The 21,024-nt window shown below is 39.4% G+C and overlaps 1 protein-coding gene across 1 annotated transcript in view; it reads right to left on the reverse strand.

Annotated features, from left to right (window-relative positions):
* LOC308143993 (cadherin-18) overlaps nucleotides 1–21,024 on the reverse strand; it is a 131,743-nt gene that overhangs the window by 58,655 nt on the left and 52,064 nt on the right. The window contains exon 4 of the mRNA XM_080514966.1: nucleotides 14,381–14,500. Coding sequence (XP_080371092.1) covers nucleotides 14,381–14,500 — 120 coding nt within the window. The remainder of the gene's footprint in view (nucleotides 1–14,380; nucleotides 14,501–21,024) is intronic.

Raw genomic sequence — 21,024 nt, forward strand, 5'->3', positions numbered from 1 at the left:
TGTCGTGTCTATACAGCATAGTGCAAATATAGCAGATCATACAGTGAATTCAATAAGCTGCTGTTATCTTCAGTTTTACAATTTTCAGCCACATTAAACATCTATTTTTCACAAAAATCTATCCTTCCTAAACATGTATATCTGATTTTACCTGGCTGGTAAAACAAAGGTTTTCTTTTTCAGAAGCTGACTGAGAGCTAAAACACTGCAGAATGAACAACAACAACAAAAGGATCTGCTGAACTGAGTATACACTATGGGACCAAAACATGGCTACAAATGAGATCCAACATAGCCTCTGTTGGATGTGTTAAATAAATAGTTAAACCCAAATGATCAAAATATACCAGCTTTATATTTACAGCTTATTTTTTATGATTCTATGATCTTATATTTTATGATTTATGTCATTTTTTATGACATACTGTAGAGGACCAAAAGGCATTTAAAGAAACCATCCAGGTAAAGTACAGATACCTATTCTCATTTGTTCAGGTCAGATGCATCTTAATTCAAATTGAATCCGGCCAACTGGACTAAAATACAGTAACAACAAGAATGTATTTCTTTTTTACATTATTTCCCATTTAACAGAACTTAATTTTCATCAAATGTGTTTCAATTGTTGAGCATTAATGCAGTTGACTGATCGAGTCAATTATTCCTAAAAACTCGGTAGAATCCGCCTGCTTCTATTTCACAAAACCTAATTTTGGAGTTAATTAATGCGGTTTAATGATTTCCTCAAAAAAAAAAAAAAAAAAATCACAAAAGAGAGAGCCACAGCTCGTGTTATGGAGTGGGTCATTTTTTTTTTCCACTCCATCTTTTGTTCGGGACTTTATAGACAGAAACTAATCCACTCGCCTCGGGCTGAATAATCATTAAAAGTGGGTCAAGGAGCAGGGCAGCCAACGGTATTAAGATCCAGGGGATCTTAGGTTACACATCATCTGTCACACAGAGCAGCGGCTCGTGTCCAGGAGGCTGCTCGTGCACACAGATTTATCAGCAGTGAATCAACAAAAAAAAAGATGAAATCTACCCAGAATGGTATGGCAGAGAACAGTAGTTTCAGCTGGGAGTCACAAGAAATAGCTGTAACTTTCAATGTAGCTTTCTTATTCAATAGTGATTGATTGCATTCATTATGTGACCCAATGTCAGATCTCATGATTCTTTAAAAAAACAAACAAAAAACCCCCCCAGAAAATATAAGAATGTTTTTTTGCAAATCTATAGCTGTATTCACTGTGGTTTAAATGAACTGTAACCCATTGATTTCTCCTGCTCACATTCCTCTCATGGCTTGCACTTGTGGACTCCCTTCATGAAACAAGGACGTGATCTCTTAACTGGTGAATAAAATAAAAAAGATTTCCAATATGAAATGTCACCTGCCAGCACTTGAAAATCAAACTTTAAAGGGAAGCAAGAATTTCTCTTTTTTTTCTTATGGAGCGGTTTCAACCGTGTTGTTGTGGCTGAGTCTGTTTTAGGTCTGATAGTGTCTTCTGCTGCTATCATGTCTCTTTCTTGTCTATTAGTTCTGCTCGCAAAAGAACAACCGTTAAGTGGGGCAGCGAGCGGAGTGGGCTTTATTTCAAGGGATATCAAAGCAAATAAATTTACTTTGGCTCCCAGGTAAGTTCTTCACTGGCAGCGAATAAAAAGACTCTGTGTTCTGCAGAGGCCCATTTTATTGAATTGTTCAATATAAGGAACACTCCTTGATTAAAAAGTAATAATACCGGTTCTATCTTTTAGCGGCTGTTTCAGATGAATAATTAAATCCAAATTAAACCCAAAGCCAACTGGCTTCACACTTGGCAGTGAGTCGTACTCGGGTACATTTTGTCTTTGAAATGCGAAGAAATCGATGACACACTGAGCTTTGTTTGAACTCGGGCTGAAGTGACAGTACATAATAACTTCATGCTGCTCGTATTATGAAGTCATACCAGAGCTGTGGGGGGGGACATCTTTATTTTTTTTGGGGTGGTGGTGGTGGTGGTGGGGGGGGGGGGGGGGGGGGGGGGGGGGGGGGGTACCTGGCATAAAGGGAACTATACTACACATGACATCAAACAAGCACAAATAAAAATGCGATCGCACGAGGCAGTTGGTGGAGCTATATCAAACATACTTGGGTCACAAAATCAGAATATGAGCCACAGCACAGATAATATCGATTAAATAAAACCCATAAATAAAAGTTGCCTCTCACCCTAATAACAACAGCATTTCTGTTAAAGATTAAGTGAAAAGCATTTGCAATTGTTAACAAAGTTAACATTTTCAAACATCCTAAATGGACAGCATGTGTTATTTTGTAACTCTCAGCACCCTCTTTTATACAGCACAGTGAATCAGATCTACATATGTATTACGTTAGTCTCGTGTCGCCTTCTTTAAAGAATGAAGAGGGAAAAAAACCCCAATACAAATAATTTCCACTCACTTTTCAGCAAGAAAATGTTTGTAGTCTGTTGCAACTATTCTGTTAAACCAAAGTGACCATATTGTGAAACTTGACTTGAGATGCTAAAATGATACCGAGAGCTCAAGATGCTTTGTAATTCACAGTACAGTCCATGTACACCACTTCTTGTATGGATAGAGGATTCAGTGATAAAACAAAAACACATCTTTCTATAACTGAAGACAAATTCAGATGGTCAGGCCCTGTTTAAACATTGTTTTTTAAGTGAAAACACAACATTTCATTGCATTTTCATTGACTCTGGAAACAATAGTTTTTGAAAAAGGTCTGACTCTGTGTTTGTGCAAAACATAACTTTTATGAAATGTGACTACTGAACATGCACACTATGACTGTAGTAACTAGTTGTTTTGCAAATACATGATGAACAATCAGTCAAGAAACACTGAAAACCAAATAGTTTAATCATTTCATCAACCCCATACAGTCCCACGATTGCTGACCCTCGTTGTGGTCATTTGCAATAACTTGAAGAAGATTGGATACATTTCTCTGCGGGATTACAAGGGTTTTATTAGATATTGTTAATTTAACATCATAACAGTCACAATGTCAACAATATTCATCTCACTGCAATCGCATGTGTCCTTTCAACATTCATTTATCCAGTCAAATAAAGCCCTACTCCACAAGATTGGGTTGATTGTGAATCATTTTACAGTATTATTTTAATCATGCTTGGTGACAATGTGCTCAAAGCCAGAAGCAGGACCTCAAGGAGAAACCACATCTCCTACTCTTTAAGTGCTTTTCCACAAAGTAAATGTTCCCATAGGAGTGAAAACACTCTGTTAGCTGCTGCGTCAGCCACAATGAAAGAATTTGTAATTGCCAAATTCCTAGTCGTAGCACAAAAGGTCAAGTCTCGACCTTGAGAGTGGGATACCTGGGTTTGAATCCCAATGACTTAAAATGGCAGCACCTGTTGGAAAGCGAGCTGCGGAACGGATGCACAGACGCATGTGGTTTTTATACAGCATAAAAGACAATTTCCCAAAATATATAATGACTCATGAACATTACGGCTGCTTTACTTCAAAGAGACTTTTCGGAGTCAGGGGAAGAAAGTGCATGAGAAGGAAGTTCAGTTAAATATTTCCAAGAATCACAGCAGAAGACTTTATTATTTTTGTCACTGTGTTCTTCACAAATGCCAGGTCTCAGCATGGATCTGCTGCTTCTTAGCTTCAGGACTAAACAAAGTGCTCGCGGCCATTTTGCGGCGACGGTGCGAGAGCGGCAAACTCCATTGGAAGTCTGTTGTTATTAACTGGAGTCTTAGCATTACTTAACCTGGGGTCCTTGAGACAGCCAGGCTTTGGCAAGTGGCCACACTTTCCATTAAAACCACACCAAGACAGACGATCTGACCTTTCAAGTCTCTTATTACCCCTTTACTCATGAAGGCGCAACGCTCCTGAGCAATATTTCACAGCAGCAGGTTCGCAACAATGAACACACTCCGAAAGTATTGTTTTCTTTTTGGACTGTGGGAATTCAGCATTTGTCCGGAACAGATCCCTCGGATGTCTGGCAAATAAATGAGGAATGAATGGTGACGCTCACCCGGCTGCAAATAAAATTCCTGGACAACACAGAGGAAAAGGCCACGGGGTATTCTTTGGAAAGTGCAAGCAGCTGGAAGGTATGTCAGTACTCGGACACAAAGATCACACCCCTGAACTCTCTTTCCTGACCGTTTCTGAGCCGTGACACCTCGGATCGTCTTCGCTGAATCTCCGCGGAGCTCGTCAGTTAATTTAGAAAATAATTGAGAAAGAGCCGACATCCGTGAACCTGGGCCCATTTGACACAGTGAGGTGGTTAGCCTTTTCCTCAACCTCCCCAGTCTATTAGAGTTGATACCATCACACTATCCTCCTCTTTGTCTGGCTGGAAACTTCTAAAGGAGGACAATCTCCTGGGTGAACAAAAAGGATTAAAGGAGATTACTAAAGCGCTCTTCAATCTGCAGCTTCAGGAATCTTGGTTTCTGGCCCCTCCAGTACGATGTTATCCTCGTGTGTGCACTGTTACAGCTACTTCTGTGGAAAAAGGTCGATAACATCGGGGAAAGCAGCTAAAAAGTGATCAAAATCATCACGGCACTCAACCTTTTCTTTTTAACCTCTCCAGCTAATTTCCCTGTCTGTCAGATCATATATATCGGTTGTCAAACACATTTTTGGTTCAAGAGTCACATACATCCCAATCTCATTTTGAGTGGGCCAGATTGGTAAAATAGTGCCATAATAACCTTTACATTTAAACTTTTTTAGTTGTGGCACAGAGAATACTTTATGAAATGTCTATATTTTTGCAAAACGAAACGATCACTACAATCTCAACTTTAATGAAACCTTCTGGTACCAAATACAGTGAAATGCCCCCCCCCCCCCCAAAAAAAAAAAATGGATCATCTGGCTGTTATGTTATCCATGTTTTGACAAACCAATATTGAAGATGACTTTATAACTGCACAGATTTCCACAATGCACAGCGATGTGTGTGACAGATTTGCGTAGCTTGATTTAAAAAAAAAAAAAAAAAAAAAATAGATGAATATATATATATATATATATATATATATATATATATATATATATATATATATATATATATATATATATATATATATATATATATATATATATATATATATTCATATATTTTCAGGTCAATTGGGAAATACCATATAATCGTTACTGTGAGTGGGTCTTAACCGCAACACTCTGAAAATGTACTGGCAGACTGCAATGACACGTTAACTTGAACAAAGAAACATCAGTTAGAAACACAGATCACAGATTACATTATTCCAGTCCACCAAAGTTACGTTCACTCCTACGTAGCAGATCTTTCATGGATTGGACACTGCCACCGATTTCAGTTCCTGGTATCCTCGTTGTGTTGGTCCAAACACTGAAAACCCCAGTAAACACACGAGGGCCGACATACTTTTATTAAACATGTTCATAGTATGTCTTTTATCATTTCTACACTTTGCAAAGTCAACCAGCATTGTGCGAAACCTCAGATGAGCCGGTTATGGCCATATGTTTGCCAACTATGCTCTGTAGCCGAGGTTCCCAGGCCCCCCACAGGTTGCCTCTAACAAAGGTTGCTGACCCCCTCTTTCATGCCCAAACTGTCAAAACATCACAGAGAAGCCAACATACAAAAGCAGGAGCTCGTAATAAAAGCATTGGGCAGTTTATCGTCTTTTCTTGACCCCACAAAGTGTCTTATTTTGGTTTCCTTTGACGTGTAGAAAAATTACTTTGACGACCATCGAGGGACCCTGTGATCTCCAGTGCCCACCCTTCGGGCCGGGTGTCCGATACCTCTGGTGGGTAACCAGTCGTGCTCCGACACATGAGTGGATTCACACTTGATCTATCGTGAGGTAACACCTCATCCATTAACGGAGAAAGACGTCTTGATCTGAGTCGGCCCTTTCAATAAACTCAGAAATCCCAGATCAGCAGAGAAATTAGCCTATTTAGTGCACAAAGGGGACTGAGGGTGTGTGTGTGTGTGTGTGTGTGTGTGTGTGTGTGTGTGTGTGTGTGTGTGTGTGTGTGTGTGTGTGTGTGTGTGCAGATAGACTTGAGGTGTGGTTGGGGAGCACTAGAGTATGAGCCTCTGGAGGAAAAGCCTTGATGTCTCGGTGGGTGACAGATGCACAGCGGTGATGGGAAAGACAGGAGTTATGACCCAACTATCAAAGGGATGAATGCAGCCGCCATCTCAGATGTACTGTTGCCGAGATCCAGAAAAGCTCCCGTTAAATTTGCCGGCTTGCAGTTTCGAAATACGAAAACCGCTTTAACGGAGTAAACCCATTGCAGCGAGTGTTCGTGAAGCGATTAGCACATCGCGCTAGTTCAAGGTACTAAGACTGACCTGACATATTGTGACACAGCTTTCTCAGGGGAAAAAAAAAAAAAAAGAAGAGTGAAATATACACACATTTCTACTCTTTTTTAAAAATATATATTTTCTGCAGAGCAATTTAAAATTCATTGAGTGGATCATCCGTCTAATTCTCTCCTGCCCTTGTGCTTCTGGTCTTGTTTTTGACAAAAAAAATATTTAAAAAAAATCTCCAGACAGGTCACAACACACGCAGCAGGTAGAGCTTTCAAGGTCTTTGTGAAAGAACAGCTTGCTAGGATTTATGGCAGTTACACAAAACTCTCCGGTGAGCCGCTTCTGAGTGAGCCACCAAGAAGCATTAAAGAACTGTGCGTGTGTGTGTGCGAGTAACTTGAGAGCCATTAGCGGGTTAGCTTAATTTAGCGGGAATGGCTGGATATAGGGGAGAAAATAAAAATAAAACATCTGATGTCCCACTACAGGCGTTCCTAAAATTCACTAATTTGAGTGTCTCTTTAAGGGCACATACAGGCGGCAATTTTGAGTGAAAATGTGAAGCTTTCCTGGTGTTTTAGCTGTCCAGAGACATAACACCGGTGCTCTGAGCCGCTGGAAATGCAACCTTTTTGGGTTCCGTTGTAGCTTTCTCAGGAAACAGGTTCCCGACTGTTAGAACAATTTGCTGCCCAAACGGACTCAAATATTCCTTAAGATATGGATATGCTGTTGGTTTCACAGGCAAGCAGAAATGCTAAAACTAGGGAAGAAAACTGCCTAGAGAAAATCAGATACCGAAGAAGAAAAAGGCTGTCGCTAAGCTAACAGCAACATGCAGGCCGACACATGGTGGTACTGATTACTATATGCAGGTACTCGTGAATATAGTTGAATCAACTGGAGCAAAGTTGTGCAAACGGCCTTGCTTAAGGACATAACACAGTGGAAAGGCCATAGATCGAGCTCACAAAATTAACATTACAAGCAAATGGTATATCTGCACATGTGCTTCAGAGTGTCATGACTCTCAGGACTCGGTTCGTTGTATAGTAGATAGCCACCATAATAGCAATCCAAATCGATCGTCTGTCCATACGAATGTCTGTGTAAAACCACCTTTATTAATAGCATATTGGTGCGCATGTGTGTTGGTTTCATTACAAACACAACCGAGAGCAACAACTCAAGGCCTGCCATGCTTGAGACATTGTTTTCAGCATTTGTCATTTCCGTGTAAATAGGCATGGCTTTAAAAAATGTTGCCATGTAAGCAAAACTTTTCTAAAACGAAAATGTGAAAACCTTGTGTTTTGACTTGAAACGTGTAAACAGGACCTAAAACGACCGTTGTTGTGATCGGACTGAAGACTGATTATGCTGTAGAACAACTTCTACAGTAGTATTTTTTTTTTTCTTTTCTTATTTTACATTTTTTAAAAATCACATACTGCAGCTTTAAATTCCAAACATCTTTTGGATAAATAGAGTAAACATTTTTTCCAACATGTTTTTCTTAGTTTCCAGTCTATTCTCATCCCAATTCTTAAAGACACAGGTCAATAGTGTTTTTTGGGTTTGTTTTTTTTTTTTTTTACATCCCACATCAGTCATAGCTGAGACGGATGTTCTAATAGCCCAGAACAAAATGACAGCTTTCATACTGCTTAACTGAATAATTAACTCAGAGGACGACATTAAGGGACTTGCTTGTCTCTAATGGAACAAAAAGGATGGGTTTAAAACTGGAGCTGACGCGTCTGCAATAGTTTTATACGGCACAGAAAAACAGAGATAAGAATTTGGGATTAGATTTACTCTGCTGAAGGAATAAGCGAACATGACACAGACGTTGTAAAGACATAAATATAACTGATACAACTGATAATGATGGAAGGCCTGGAGGGAAAAATGTGGGGAGATATGAAAAAAAAAAAAAAAGCAGACGTGGTAGCTTTCTGAACTGCATTGTGACAAGTTTTTAATATGTTCCAAGGAGAGGCAATTCTGTTTCATTTGGTATGTTTTCCCAGATCCATGCAATAAATACAGCTCTATGTATAACACTAAGAGCTGGATAGGTTTTGGTTGAAGAGATTAAGATAACTTATTTAACAATTCATGTATTTTTGATCTGACATGAAGATGATTGAGTGCTGGGAAAGGGGGGATCATTGTCTCGTAGATTTTAAATTATGCCACACAAGTCATAATTAAAATCAAAGCCAATGTTGTACAATAGTCAGATTCGATCACTGCATGGATGCGCTTCAAAATCTATATGATTATAGTGAGTTTGACATATTTTGAAGTGTACATTGACGACAGAATGTCAAAACAAGTTCAAATAATATCGGGTCCTGTTTACACGACAACTTTTCTCGGTGAAACCAAAAAATGTACACTGAATGTTTTGGCATCTCTTTAAATGACAGAGCTCAGAGTCACTGAAAACACAACTTTTTGAATACAGTCCAACTCAGTCTCCCTGGAAATGGGAAAATGCTAATTTCTTCAAACGCTGCCACTGCGCATGCACACCACGGCCATAATATAATAAATGGCAAATGGGTTTCACTTATATAGCATTTTTCCACCACCGCAGCAGCAGTCTCTACAGCGCTTTACATTTTCAACCACATTTGCCCGCACACACATTCACACACCGGCTGTGCTCCATTGGGGGTTCAGTGTCTTGCTCAAGGACACTTCAACATGTAGAGAGATAGGGAATCAAACTTGCAAATTTCTGATTGAGAAATGACCCGCTATACTAATAGATCCATGGCCGCCCAAATAGTAACAAATACTGCTTCTGCACATGCTCAGTAGATGAGCATTAACAACAATGTGTTCCTCCAGAGTGATGACTGCTGGGACTTGGTAGTTTTATTTTGAAAGTCAACATAATTACAATCCAATTTGGTCGTCCGTCCACTAGAATGCCCACGTACTCGCCCTTGTGTATGTTTATAGTGTATTGTTAAATGGGGCCTAGTAGTCTTTGATAAGTGTCCTACTTAAGGTGAATATGATTGTGGTTATAAATGGGATAATGTGTGTGTTTTTTTTTTGTTTTTTTAAGGGAAGTAGTAAAGAGAAGAGAGATTGGCATTAAGATAGATCAACAGTAGACTCGAGAACAACTTAATTACTGTTTACCACGACATAGAGTCTTTAGGATAGACATCACAGCTTGAAGGGAGAAATAATCTAATTTAATTTGTCCAAAATAAAGAGTCATTAAAAAAAAAAATGAATTGGATATCATAGACATTATGCATAACCGAAAATAAAATTATACTTTGGCACTACATTTAATTATCATCTGACTGACAAATTATGGAAATATATTCATTCAAAGATTTAAAACTGGATGGATTTGGAACACGTTCATGTTGATTGATTTTTAACTTGAAATATGTAAAGCATGTATTTTTAGATAATTGATCTTATTCGTCTGCAATGACTTATCCTACACATGCAAGAATATACATAAAATTAAAATACCATTTTGAAAGTAGTGTGTTGAATAGAAACTTTTATTTACTGGCTTCATTGTTGCACAGGTAAAGTGCCTACCAGAACGATTATATCATGTTCACAATTTTTAGTTGTTTATTAGCTGTAGATAGTTCTTATAATCTATAGTTGTTGCCTAGCAACAGAACAGTAATTAGAAGTCTTTCAAAGAGTCACTCACTTTCAACGAGGTATAATTTAGCAAACTTTAGAAATGCCTGTCGTGCAAGGAAGATTGTTTTTACATGATGTTCCTTTAAATTTAGCAGCACAATATTTTCTACATTCATTCCTATTTCAATATATTGTTTTGGTCTTACAACCATGTTAACATTCTAATATTCAGATTCAATTATATATTTTCTTTTCTGCAGGGCAACAGGTGTGATTACATTTTAAGCAACCGAGACCTATTTTATTTAGTTTTTAACGTACTTTTCATATATTTTATAATTGTAATTTTATTGTTTTTGTATATTTCTTCATTTTTTGTTTCTCTTTGATGATTTATTTAACATTACTTGCATTCATTAAAAAAACAACAACAACAAAAACAAAACATAGAATTGATCTCCATAACTTAAACTTAGATTAAATACTCCTATATTAGCCACACACGTGGGGACATTCTGAGATGTTGAAATAGGGTTAGGAAAGAACTTTCTTTACCACAAGGTAAAGAAAGAACAAATCATGAGAAATATACTATACACTGCATGCAGTAATACATGCACAAGAAGTATTTATGCTTTACATGAAAAAGCTAATCATTACAAAATACACGTAAACACGTAAACACGCACACACACACACACACACACACACACACACACACACACACACACACACACACACACACACACACACACACACACACACACACACACATCTATATTTTAAACAATCACCATGCCGTAATTTATTATATAAATTAGCAACATAATCATTTTAAACTACTGGGAGATGTAAAGTGAGACAAAACATGCAACCACATCAGCAGGTGTGCTTTACTTTGATTAGGGACATTACTGTACAGTAATTTAATTAAACGCCTCAAGACATTAAAAGACCTAATGAGACAAATAAGATACACCACATTTCGTGATTGCTTTGTCGATGCAACCCGTTACATCTGCTGCATTTATGTGGAACATCCCAAAGGGAACCAGGCCGGCAGGAGAGGCAGGTAAGAGTGCTCTCTTTGTGTCTTGCGGAGGATTTGGGTCAAGTCTGAGACAATCCTTTGGGTATTCCCTCAACGCCATATGTGCTGGCCAAATGCTATCATTACCCTCCTGTCCTTAAGTGATCTTTCCCTCTACCTCACGGGTCTTGTAAAATCTGTCACTGCTGCATAGAGCCACCTCACCAAGGTCAGATGGGAGGAGGTGTGTGTGTGTGTGTGTGTGCTCTTTTAATCCTGCTACTAATATGTCGATTTCCCATGACGGTGCCTCTGCAGCAGGGGCGTAGTGGGAGTCAGGTGCATGTGGACACGAGGAGGTGTAAGCACACTAATACACTGTGAGGCAGATGCAGGAGCGGTTTCATCTCCCCGGTGCTGTGCTGGATTCGTGGCAGCGTGCCAGCGCCACTGCTTTAAGACGTGGGCTTAGCATATTAAAGATCACATGCAAGTGCAACTCCCTCCATGTGCGCACGCTCCCTCATTGCACTGACCGCTGTCCTTGCCCTAATTTGTTGGGAGGAAGGGAAGGGGTTAAAACAACAACGACTTGTGCAAATGAATACAGTGGGGTGGGGGTGCGGGTGGGGGTGCTGTGTGGAGAGTGTAACTGAATAGTGCTTCGATCAAACCGCGGCTCCTCTGCAAGCCCAATGCTCAACAACAGTGCAGACAAAAAGCAGAGTCAGCGCCGGCAAAACAAAGCATTTGATGTGACGCTGCAAATGGTTCAGAAAAACACTGACGGATACTGTATTGATCTCAACATAGGATGGTTTCTTTTCCTGTAAATAGGTCTAAAAAGGTAGGCTTGCCCTTCCTTTTAAAAATGTGCCATTTGAACAATCTGGCCACGCTGTATGACACAAGTCTGATAAACTTAGGCCACGACACGACGTTCTCGGCGTGCAGACTGCATAAGAAAACACAAACTAAATGGCAGCCGACGACATCGTGAGGCGACGCGATTGCACAAGAATGCGTGATTGCGCAGCAACACATGTCCTAAACATAAACATAAACGGAGCCCTCGCCGTTGTGGCCTTTCTGTGTTTGGAGTGAAACCCCAACAAGACGAGAAGGAGGAGAATATGGACGCGTGGTCGTGGCTCAGAAACACAGGACACGTATCCGTAACACACAGGTCGCAGCAGCAGTCATGATCGCTCCAACCATCAGACAACTGCCTGAGTTTTATCGCGGGTTGTCATCAGTCGTCCTTGAACCGGTCTCACAGTGTGACGTAGGGCGACTGATTTAGAGTCGAGATCAAAGATACTGCCATGACAGCTATCTTTCGTCTGCAATAGAATGTGTCTCGCAGCCTTTAGGCCCCATTTACACAACGTTAGAAGTGAAAACGCAGCGTTTTGGGTTTTGAGAGCAGTTAAAAAGTGAAAGTAAAATTAATCTACTTTTAGGAGACCAAGTCTTTATATTGTAAAAGACCCTAGTCTGGTACAAAAGGTTCAGACTGTAAACAAAACAAAATAACAAACAGTCCAGGTTTACTTTAAGAGTCCAGTTGAAAGTGTTTTTGTCTGGTTCAAAGTGTCTGGCTCTGGTTTATTGAAATGAACTTTTCCACTGTTTCTTATATTTGAGATTATATAGAAGGGTTAAAATGGACCTCTGCTGTAGAAACATACTCGCCTAAATACAATATGTGATATTGCATGAGAAATACCACTTTTCATTCAGAATTTGCCAACGCTTCTGCCTCACCACACCACTGTGAAATTGCTCCATCAATCCCCATCGCATTCCCTCGAGGTGAAGTCAAAATATTCAGCAATTCATTTGTGTTGCTCATTCAGCAAAGAATTCATGTTTTACATGGGCGGTATAGTCTCAAAGGGACCAATAGTTGTTGCAGGCGGCAATGAATCAATTCATACAAGTGGATTGTTGTTCATGTTAACTGACAGCGGCGGCAGCAGAGGAGACGAGCCTGAAAAACGTATGCACGCACACACACACACACACACACACACACACACACACACACACACACACACACACACACACACACACACACACACACACACACACACACACACACACACACGCTCCTTTGTGAGACAAAAAGGGCCGCAAATAAACAGATGTGCACCGACAACAACACACTTCTCGCGCCATATAAAAGTTATATGTCGTGCACTTTAGAAAGTTTATTAACATTTTATAGGTAGTGGCCCTCTCTCAGACAAAAGATGGAATCTGAAAGTAGCGAGCATCTCTCTGCTGTGACGATCCATTCCTCTTACAAAAGGTAGAAAACAATGACTTTCTGAAGGCTTCTCCACAAACGTCTCCTTTGACCCCCGAGGAGTTAGTTATAGCTCACAAAGAGTGGATCGCGTGCTCGCACAGTATAGCAGTCGGATGAGTGGTCCATAACTCAACTGTGACTGCTGTAGCTTTTATGATGTCAGACGTGCTGTAATAAGAAAACATGATGTTCCAGGCAAGAAAGACAGATTTCCACAGCATCCATCAAGGCACAAGGGAGTCATCAGAGACATTTAGAATTAGTTCCCGCGCTTTTGCAAGTGCACGAGTCCTCAGGTTGCCAAGTAAGAGACCATATATGGTCATTTTGCAGGTTGTTTTCCATCCATACATACATCTGTCCACCCACCCAAAGCAGGAACATTCAAGTTAAGAGTCCAGAGTGCTAACCACTCCACCAGGGTTCAAAAATAATGTTGGAATACTGAAGTTCAACAGCCTATAGCGTTAAATATGTGTGGTTTCTATAATCTCACTTGTAACTTTTAAATGGTAAATGGATTTCACGTTTCAACAGTGTGAGCAGTCCCAAAGCACTTTTCCTCCCTAATCACATTCACCCATTCACACACCAATGTAGGTTGCGGCCATGCAAGGCGCCGTCAATCCAATCGGAGCAAATTGCGGTTCAGTGTCTTGCTCAAGTGCACTTTGAGGTGTGGACAGGTGGAGATGGGAATAGAACCTGCAAACGTCTGACTGGGAGACATCTGCTCTCGCAACCGAGCCATGACACTCCATTTAAAAAAAAAATATTATGACATGTCTGCTCTACCAATGAAAATGTGAATGTTCAAATGCAACTTCTGCAAAAAGCCAGTGCAGTTGTGACACATTTATCCTACTTAGATGAGTAGATGTGAAAATACGAAGGCGTTTGATCAGTGTTTTTATACTGCCAACAGTGACAGAGGTCGGGAGGTCTTTCAATGTTGTACAAATGTGTGAAATGACATTGAAAAAGGATAAAGACTTTTCTTCCCATGCACGCAGTAATACAACACCTGTTTTGGGGTCGACGGAGAAATATGGCTGTCCTTGTAGAATACTGTAGACTATCCTGGCACTGTTTCCGTAGGTGGGGTCGTCAGCGTCAGACGCTGTCACTTGCACCACAGATGTGCCTGAAAATATAAAGACAGAGAAAACACATTAGTCCAGACAGCCCGCACGCCTTTAAAAGCTTGTCAAATGCTCATGCAAGTGTGCTGCGTATGGAATCTAATCGAAACATTTCTTAGCAACCGTGTCTGCTGCCTTCAGATCCGGGGAGGCCTAATGTGCAACAAATACTCAATATATGATAGACAGCAAAGAGAGGAGTACTTAAAATGCAGGACACAGACATGCAGCTTCACAAAGAGTCACCTCATTTAATTTAAAGCAGGTTGCACAGAAATACAGCCTCCATGAGCTCTTGGCCACCGAACAGAAAATATCTCTAATGAATCAAAATGAAAGACAAAAAAAGAAGAAGCCTGTTACTCACATATAATGCTGTGAGAATGAACGATAACTGCAATTAAACTGTGACTGTTACAAAAGCACAGTCACACATATTGCATCCATTTGGACACTATGCATAAAATTACATGGCAAGTCACAAAGTCTTTGCATTATGTTTGTGTTACTAAATTGATTTGATGTATTTCACTCACTGAATGCAAGTATGTATCACATATATAAATGGTATTTGATAAAGTGGTATTGTTAATTTAGTTCAAGATGCACACAAAAAAATGAAGTCGTAACATATAGTTCAGTAATTCTCTAATAAATCTCTGTGAAGGTTAAAACTGGCTCTTGACAGAAGGAGATGATAGTAACTGTCATCTATAGTGAAGGTGATCACATCATGAGGGATCAAGTTACAAAAATCATGGTTGAGTGCCAAGATGTCCTGTTTCGTTCCAAAATGAAAGATGTAAATGGTATTCCAATCCAGTAAGGTCATATTTAGAGATGCACGTTATTAGTCCCTTTAGTATTTGACACCTGGGATATTAGGTCTCATTTACACAACGTTTCAAGTCAAAATGCAGCTTTTTTGCATTTTCATGACAAAAAAATTTAAGCATTTCCACAGCAACGTTTTGAAAATTGTAATTAGCATATGGAATCTGTACTTCATTACAAACGTTCGTATAAACAGTAGCAGCTTTTCAGAAAAGTTGGGTTTTTCCTTGTTTCGACAAAGACGGAACACTTTCATAAAGTTCTGTCTTGGGAGCCATTTTCAAAAAGTTACACCCACAACACAACTCAAGCCTGAATCGATCAGTGTTTTCTTCAATCACCAGGCAACTGTGACGCATCCATTTGAATTGTTTTACAGTTATTTATAACAAGACTAAAGGGTCTTAGTGCAAAATAATATATGAAGGTTCCATGTTTCTAAGTTCAGTTTTTAATGTTTTCCTGGTACTTTCCTCTTTTTAAATGAGTCAACAAGTCTTTTACTATCCCTACTTCATAGACTATTTGTTTTCATCAATTACAGGGATGATGATCCGAGTCAATACTAATAATGAAGCTCGTGTATTGTGTATATGGAGTGTTACAAGAGAAACATAAGGGACGGGTACCATCAACACCAAAAAAACAAAACAAAAACAAAAACAAAGACGGATGACTTAAAAATGTGAGTGATGCTCAAAATGCAATGTAAAAGCCTTTGTTGTTTAATTTAACACTTCAAGTGTTGCTCAAACTGCATTACAGGCTTCATTAACCCATTATAATTGCATGATAAGTGCATTGTAATTGCACTACATGCTTGTATGATGCATTAGTGTATGTAAGGGCCAATACATTAGCAGACACAGAGATAACAGCCTTGTGCATCTTCTGGACACCCACTTTATTGTTTTCTTTGGGGAATTAAACCAAATTAAACAGGGAAAACTCACTCCGCTGTGTCCCTCGGGGTATGCTTTTTTTTTTTGTTCTTCCTCTTCTTCTTCTTCACGGAAACATGAAGGAGGGGAGCTAAATGCCAACCATAATGAGCCATATACTTCTCGGTGTGCTTGTGCTCTCTGAATCTCTGTCAGCCTTGCGAGGAAAATTGTAGAGGGAATTATTTGGTTTTCATCACGTCTGAGATTGCTATGGAAGCTGAACTGGCTGAGTCATCCGTCCAATGAAATCTATTTCTATTTCACTGAATGAACCTGTACAGTCCATAGATGCTCGTCTCCTGACATGATAATAGATGATGAGTCTTTACGGTACCTGCGCGTAAATCCGCCATTTATAGTGTATTTTCCGATGAATAATAACATGCTCATTATGCACGCATTACTATTCTCACAATGCACTTCAGTTCAAGTGTTTCAGTACCGTATATGATCAATGCATTTTGTCCCATTGAAGCGATAAGTGCGGGATTAAAAAGGTCTGATTGTACTTCTAAAAAAGGGAGCAATTAGGAGTCCGCATATATGCATTTGCTAAAGATTACTATCAAATGCCATTTTCACACGTAAAAATTGCTTTTTCAGAGCTTTGTGTAGAATAAACACACTTGTGAAGCCAGCAGGAGACGTCTGAACTATGAAGGAGGCGTAAGCTTTCCTGAACTGTTCACAGCTGTAACCACTGAGCTGGAACAGAAATAACTTGTAATTCGTTGTAGATTTGAATTAAATTCTATTTGCTGCTTATGGAAACTAAATTCAGAAATAATTTTCGAAAAATAATTAGAGGAGCTTGCATTCTCTCCCAGTGTGAATTTGGTTTTTCCAGCCATTCCTCAGGTTCATCAGTTATTCTCAATTCCCCATATACGTGTGTTATTGTCGGCCTCTGTGTGTGTGTTTGCCCTGTGATGGACCGGCAAGCACAGCCGGGATCAGCTCCAGCGCTGAAGAGATCCTGAGCTGGCTAAAGTGGTTTAAGGGGAATGACAGATGGATGGCTTTTTATTTGGGTGGGTCTGAGACAAAGAGATGGTGAACGAGTTGGAAAATCCGGCCATTAATCAGTCCGTCCACTTGGCAGCGTGTGGAATCGATGGCGGCCGCCCGTTGCCCTCGTTCACCCACATACACACCCCACAACAATGAGATGAGTTGATTTCTTGTGATCCATGACTGCCCGACTGAACAGCCACATAGACGTCTTTAACCTGTTGATCTAGTGCTTTTAACGTTTTTTGTGCATTTTCATTTCAGAAAAGTTTACATGGTAAAGTTTTGGAAGCAATGTCCGTTTACACAGCAATGTATATAAACAACGACAATGGTGAGTAAACAGACATTCGAATGGCCAGATGACTCTACACTATAAAAGTACCAAGTGTTAGGAGAACATGGACACTCGTTGTAAAAATACAACTATACCCGTAGCGTTCATCCACAGCGTTTTCAGCAAAGTTGTATTTTTCCCGTGGTTTCGAGCACGGAGATCATAGAGACGGCCACCCAAGTAAAAGTTTCCTGTTTTGACCCCGAAACGATGAATCCAGAGTTCTTGAGGATTTGTGGTGTAGGATCAGATAGTACATTCATGTATCAATAATATACTGTACATTACTGGCATGAGGTAATTGGCAGATCTGCACATGGGGAAACTTTCCTTTGTTTGGAAGGTGTTTGACCCGGAAGTCTCTTACTCCTGAAATTCATGAAGAATGAGCTTACTGGACACTTTACCACACATTAGCTTGGTCTCTATGTGGTATTTTAACCTGGAGTTTTGTCTGAGGTTTAAATATTGCAGCAAAGTGTTTAATGAACCTCGATTTGGTGCGTTCAATCCCTTAGCCTGACATCGCGATACACAACTCCATATTTAGTATTTCCAAGTACTAACAAGTCTATCCAGGAACAACTGGTGGCACAGCTGGTGTTTCAGGTCTTGTTAAATATCAAAGTTCGACAGGAAAAGGGCATGGTTTGCATTTTCTGTTTCGGAAAAGTTCAGACAATGATGTCGCCACACACATCTCGTCCCCAAACACACCGAAAGGAGATATGATGAACTGTAGATTCCCAGATGTAGCATGAATAATGAATAAGTTGAACTGTTAGGGCTGCACTGTGGTGTCGGTTTCAGCACTCTCTCATGGCGAGAATGTTCCCAGTTTGAGTCCAAAGTGGACTTGGGAGGCTTTTCCTGCCACAATACATCAACACGTAATTGATGCTGTCTGATCACTGTCAGACAGCAGACATACGCTTCCAAATTATAAATGAGCCTGAGAGTAGTTTGTTGAGGTTGCAAACCACATTCTCAACCTGTTCATTTAGGACCAAACGCAGCGCTAACAAGGCGGAGGGATTCCTTGAGTTCGGCTGCAGCCATTTCAAGACCACCTACTCGTCTTGGAGTTCCTGCTTCAGTGTTTCCTTTCACACTGGCAACACAGAGGTAAAAAAAATTTAAAAAATCAACCACATCGACGCTAATTACCTCTAGCAGTGATCGTGAATATACGCTCTGGTCTGTCGCCACATATCCAGACTGTATTTTGCCGGTACTTCAACCCCCTAAATCCTCAAGTTTGGCTCACTCAAATATAGAGACAGATGGAAATATGTTCGGCCCTTCATCTGCACCATTAACTTTTTCTGTGCTAATAACGGGTATGACATGTCAACAGCTTGTGCGACTGACCTTAGCATCGGCGTCAGTGGAATTAATTTCATCTTAACTGATCCTCTAAACAAGCTGCCACCTCCACCTCCAATCAGGAAGTCTCCGCTAAACACTCTTTTTCCCAGAAGTGAAATGTCTGCCCGTCCATTTAGAGGCTCCTCGGCTGGGGTACATACAGTTGGAAATTGATACGGCAGTCAAAAAAAGATGATCGCACCTTCGAACGGGAGGTATTAAAACTACCTGGCATGTGCCCAGCTAATCAATTTAGACAGGAAAAAGAACATCACAACCAATTACCTGCTCTGCTCCTCGACAGCCCCCTCCTACACTTGGGAGCCCCAGTATTGACAAACGCATGGGGATTAAGGCTCTGGAGTGTGAGGACAGCTGATTGTTACAGCCGATTTGACGCTGCAGACGCCGAACCTAGGAGGAATTACTTTAATGGACATGAGCAAAAGAGTAGGCGGCAAAAAATAAATAAATAAAAGGCTAATTATTTTCCCCTTCACAGTCCTCGAATTCTTCCCTTGGGTCATCAATTGTGATTGATTCTTTTTTTTCTTTTTCTTCCACTTCGTGCATCCGATGATGAAGTTTGGTGGGAAACTTTGAAACAAGTACTCGTTAGAGCTGAAAAGAGGACGCCGATATCTAGATGAGTGCTGCACATATGTCGTTACTGTGGAGATTAACACAGTCACATAAATGAGTGCACCTGGTCTAACATTGAATGGCACCTTTTTCCCACCTTGAACTACAATGATCATTGAGTACTGTTTAACAAAAAGTGCACCGAGAACATAATTTGGATCATCGGGCCTTATTTTCAGTATCAGTATCCGATACTACATGGTGTACTTTTACTTTTTTTAGAAAAAAAAAAAAACAAACCCTGATAAGACCCAGCGAAAAGCCAAAAAGCCTTATTATGCATGAATTAAAAAAATGTTAAGTGATGTAGTCACTGTTGTTTTCAAAATTACAATGCATTCATTTATTCAAGGAGTTTTTTATGAATATATTTATGTTAATATGGAAGGTGCAATTTTCTCTACATTAATCTCCACAAATAAAACATTTCATTATAATTTAGTATAATTTAATTGGTGCAGTGGTGACCTAAAGGTTATTCTCAGGTTTTATAGGCATATTAGAATAGGAAAACACTGTTTTTTTTAAATTAGACTATGTTTGAATCTAAACCATAAACAATGTTATTTAATCAAACAGAGCATCAAAAAACTCTTTTACACACCAATTCAGCACAATATCGGTTTAAATTAAGATTGCTAAATGGATATTTATCAGTTTCTATCGTATTTTATTGTTATGTAAGTTCTTTACCTTGAACTCCACCTAAATCTGAAAGTAATTAAAATAAATCAACTTGAAGTGCAGCTACAAAATGAAATGTAGCTATTTTATGTAATAATTAAGAGTGTTAGTTGTTTCCAATAATGAAAAATGTTTCCTAACTTATTGCTACAATTGGAAAGCATGTTTTTATACATCAAACATCATCACAATCTGACAATATTAATGGAAATTAGTATTGATCTAGAAAAACAGCACCAAATATATATTATGGAGCCATTTTACACATAAAACATCATATTATAATTTAAATGTGGCATTTTCTGAAGAAAAAAAAAATACATTAATAAAACTACACCTAAATCTTGGAAATATTCAACAAAAAGAGTATTAAAAGCATATAGTGAGCCCCCATGTGCATCAATTCCACACACTAAGCTGTTGCACTGTTTACAATATTAATGCATGCTCACTTATTAATTCAAGGATTTATTATAAATGTATTTGCATAAATGTGGAACTAACAACTTTTTGCACCTTAAGCTACACATAAGTCTCACAATATTCATAATAGATGACTATTATTCAGGCACTCAGAACATAATATATGAAGCCCTCTTATACATTCATTCAAGATGACTCTTTTCTAATATTCATAATTGGTACAATATTTATTACATGGCCTAATATGAATATATTTATACGACAATCACACCTTTTTTCTACA

The sequence above is a fragment of the Blennius ocellaris genome (assembly GCF_963422515.1).
Source record: "Blennius ocellaris genome assembly, chromosome: 19".
Classification (NCBI taxonomy): domain Eukaryota; kingdom Metazoa; phylum Chordata; class Actinopteri; order Blenniiformes; family Blenniidae; genus Blennius; species Blennius ocellaris.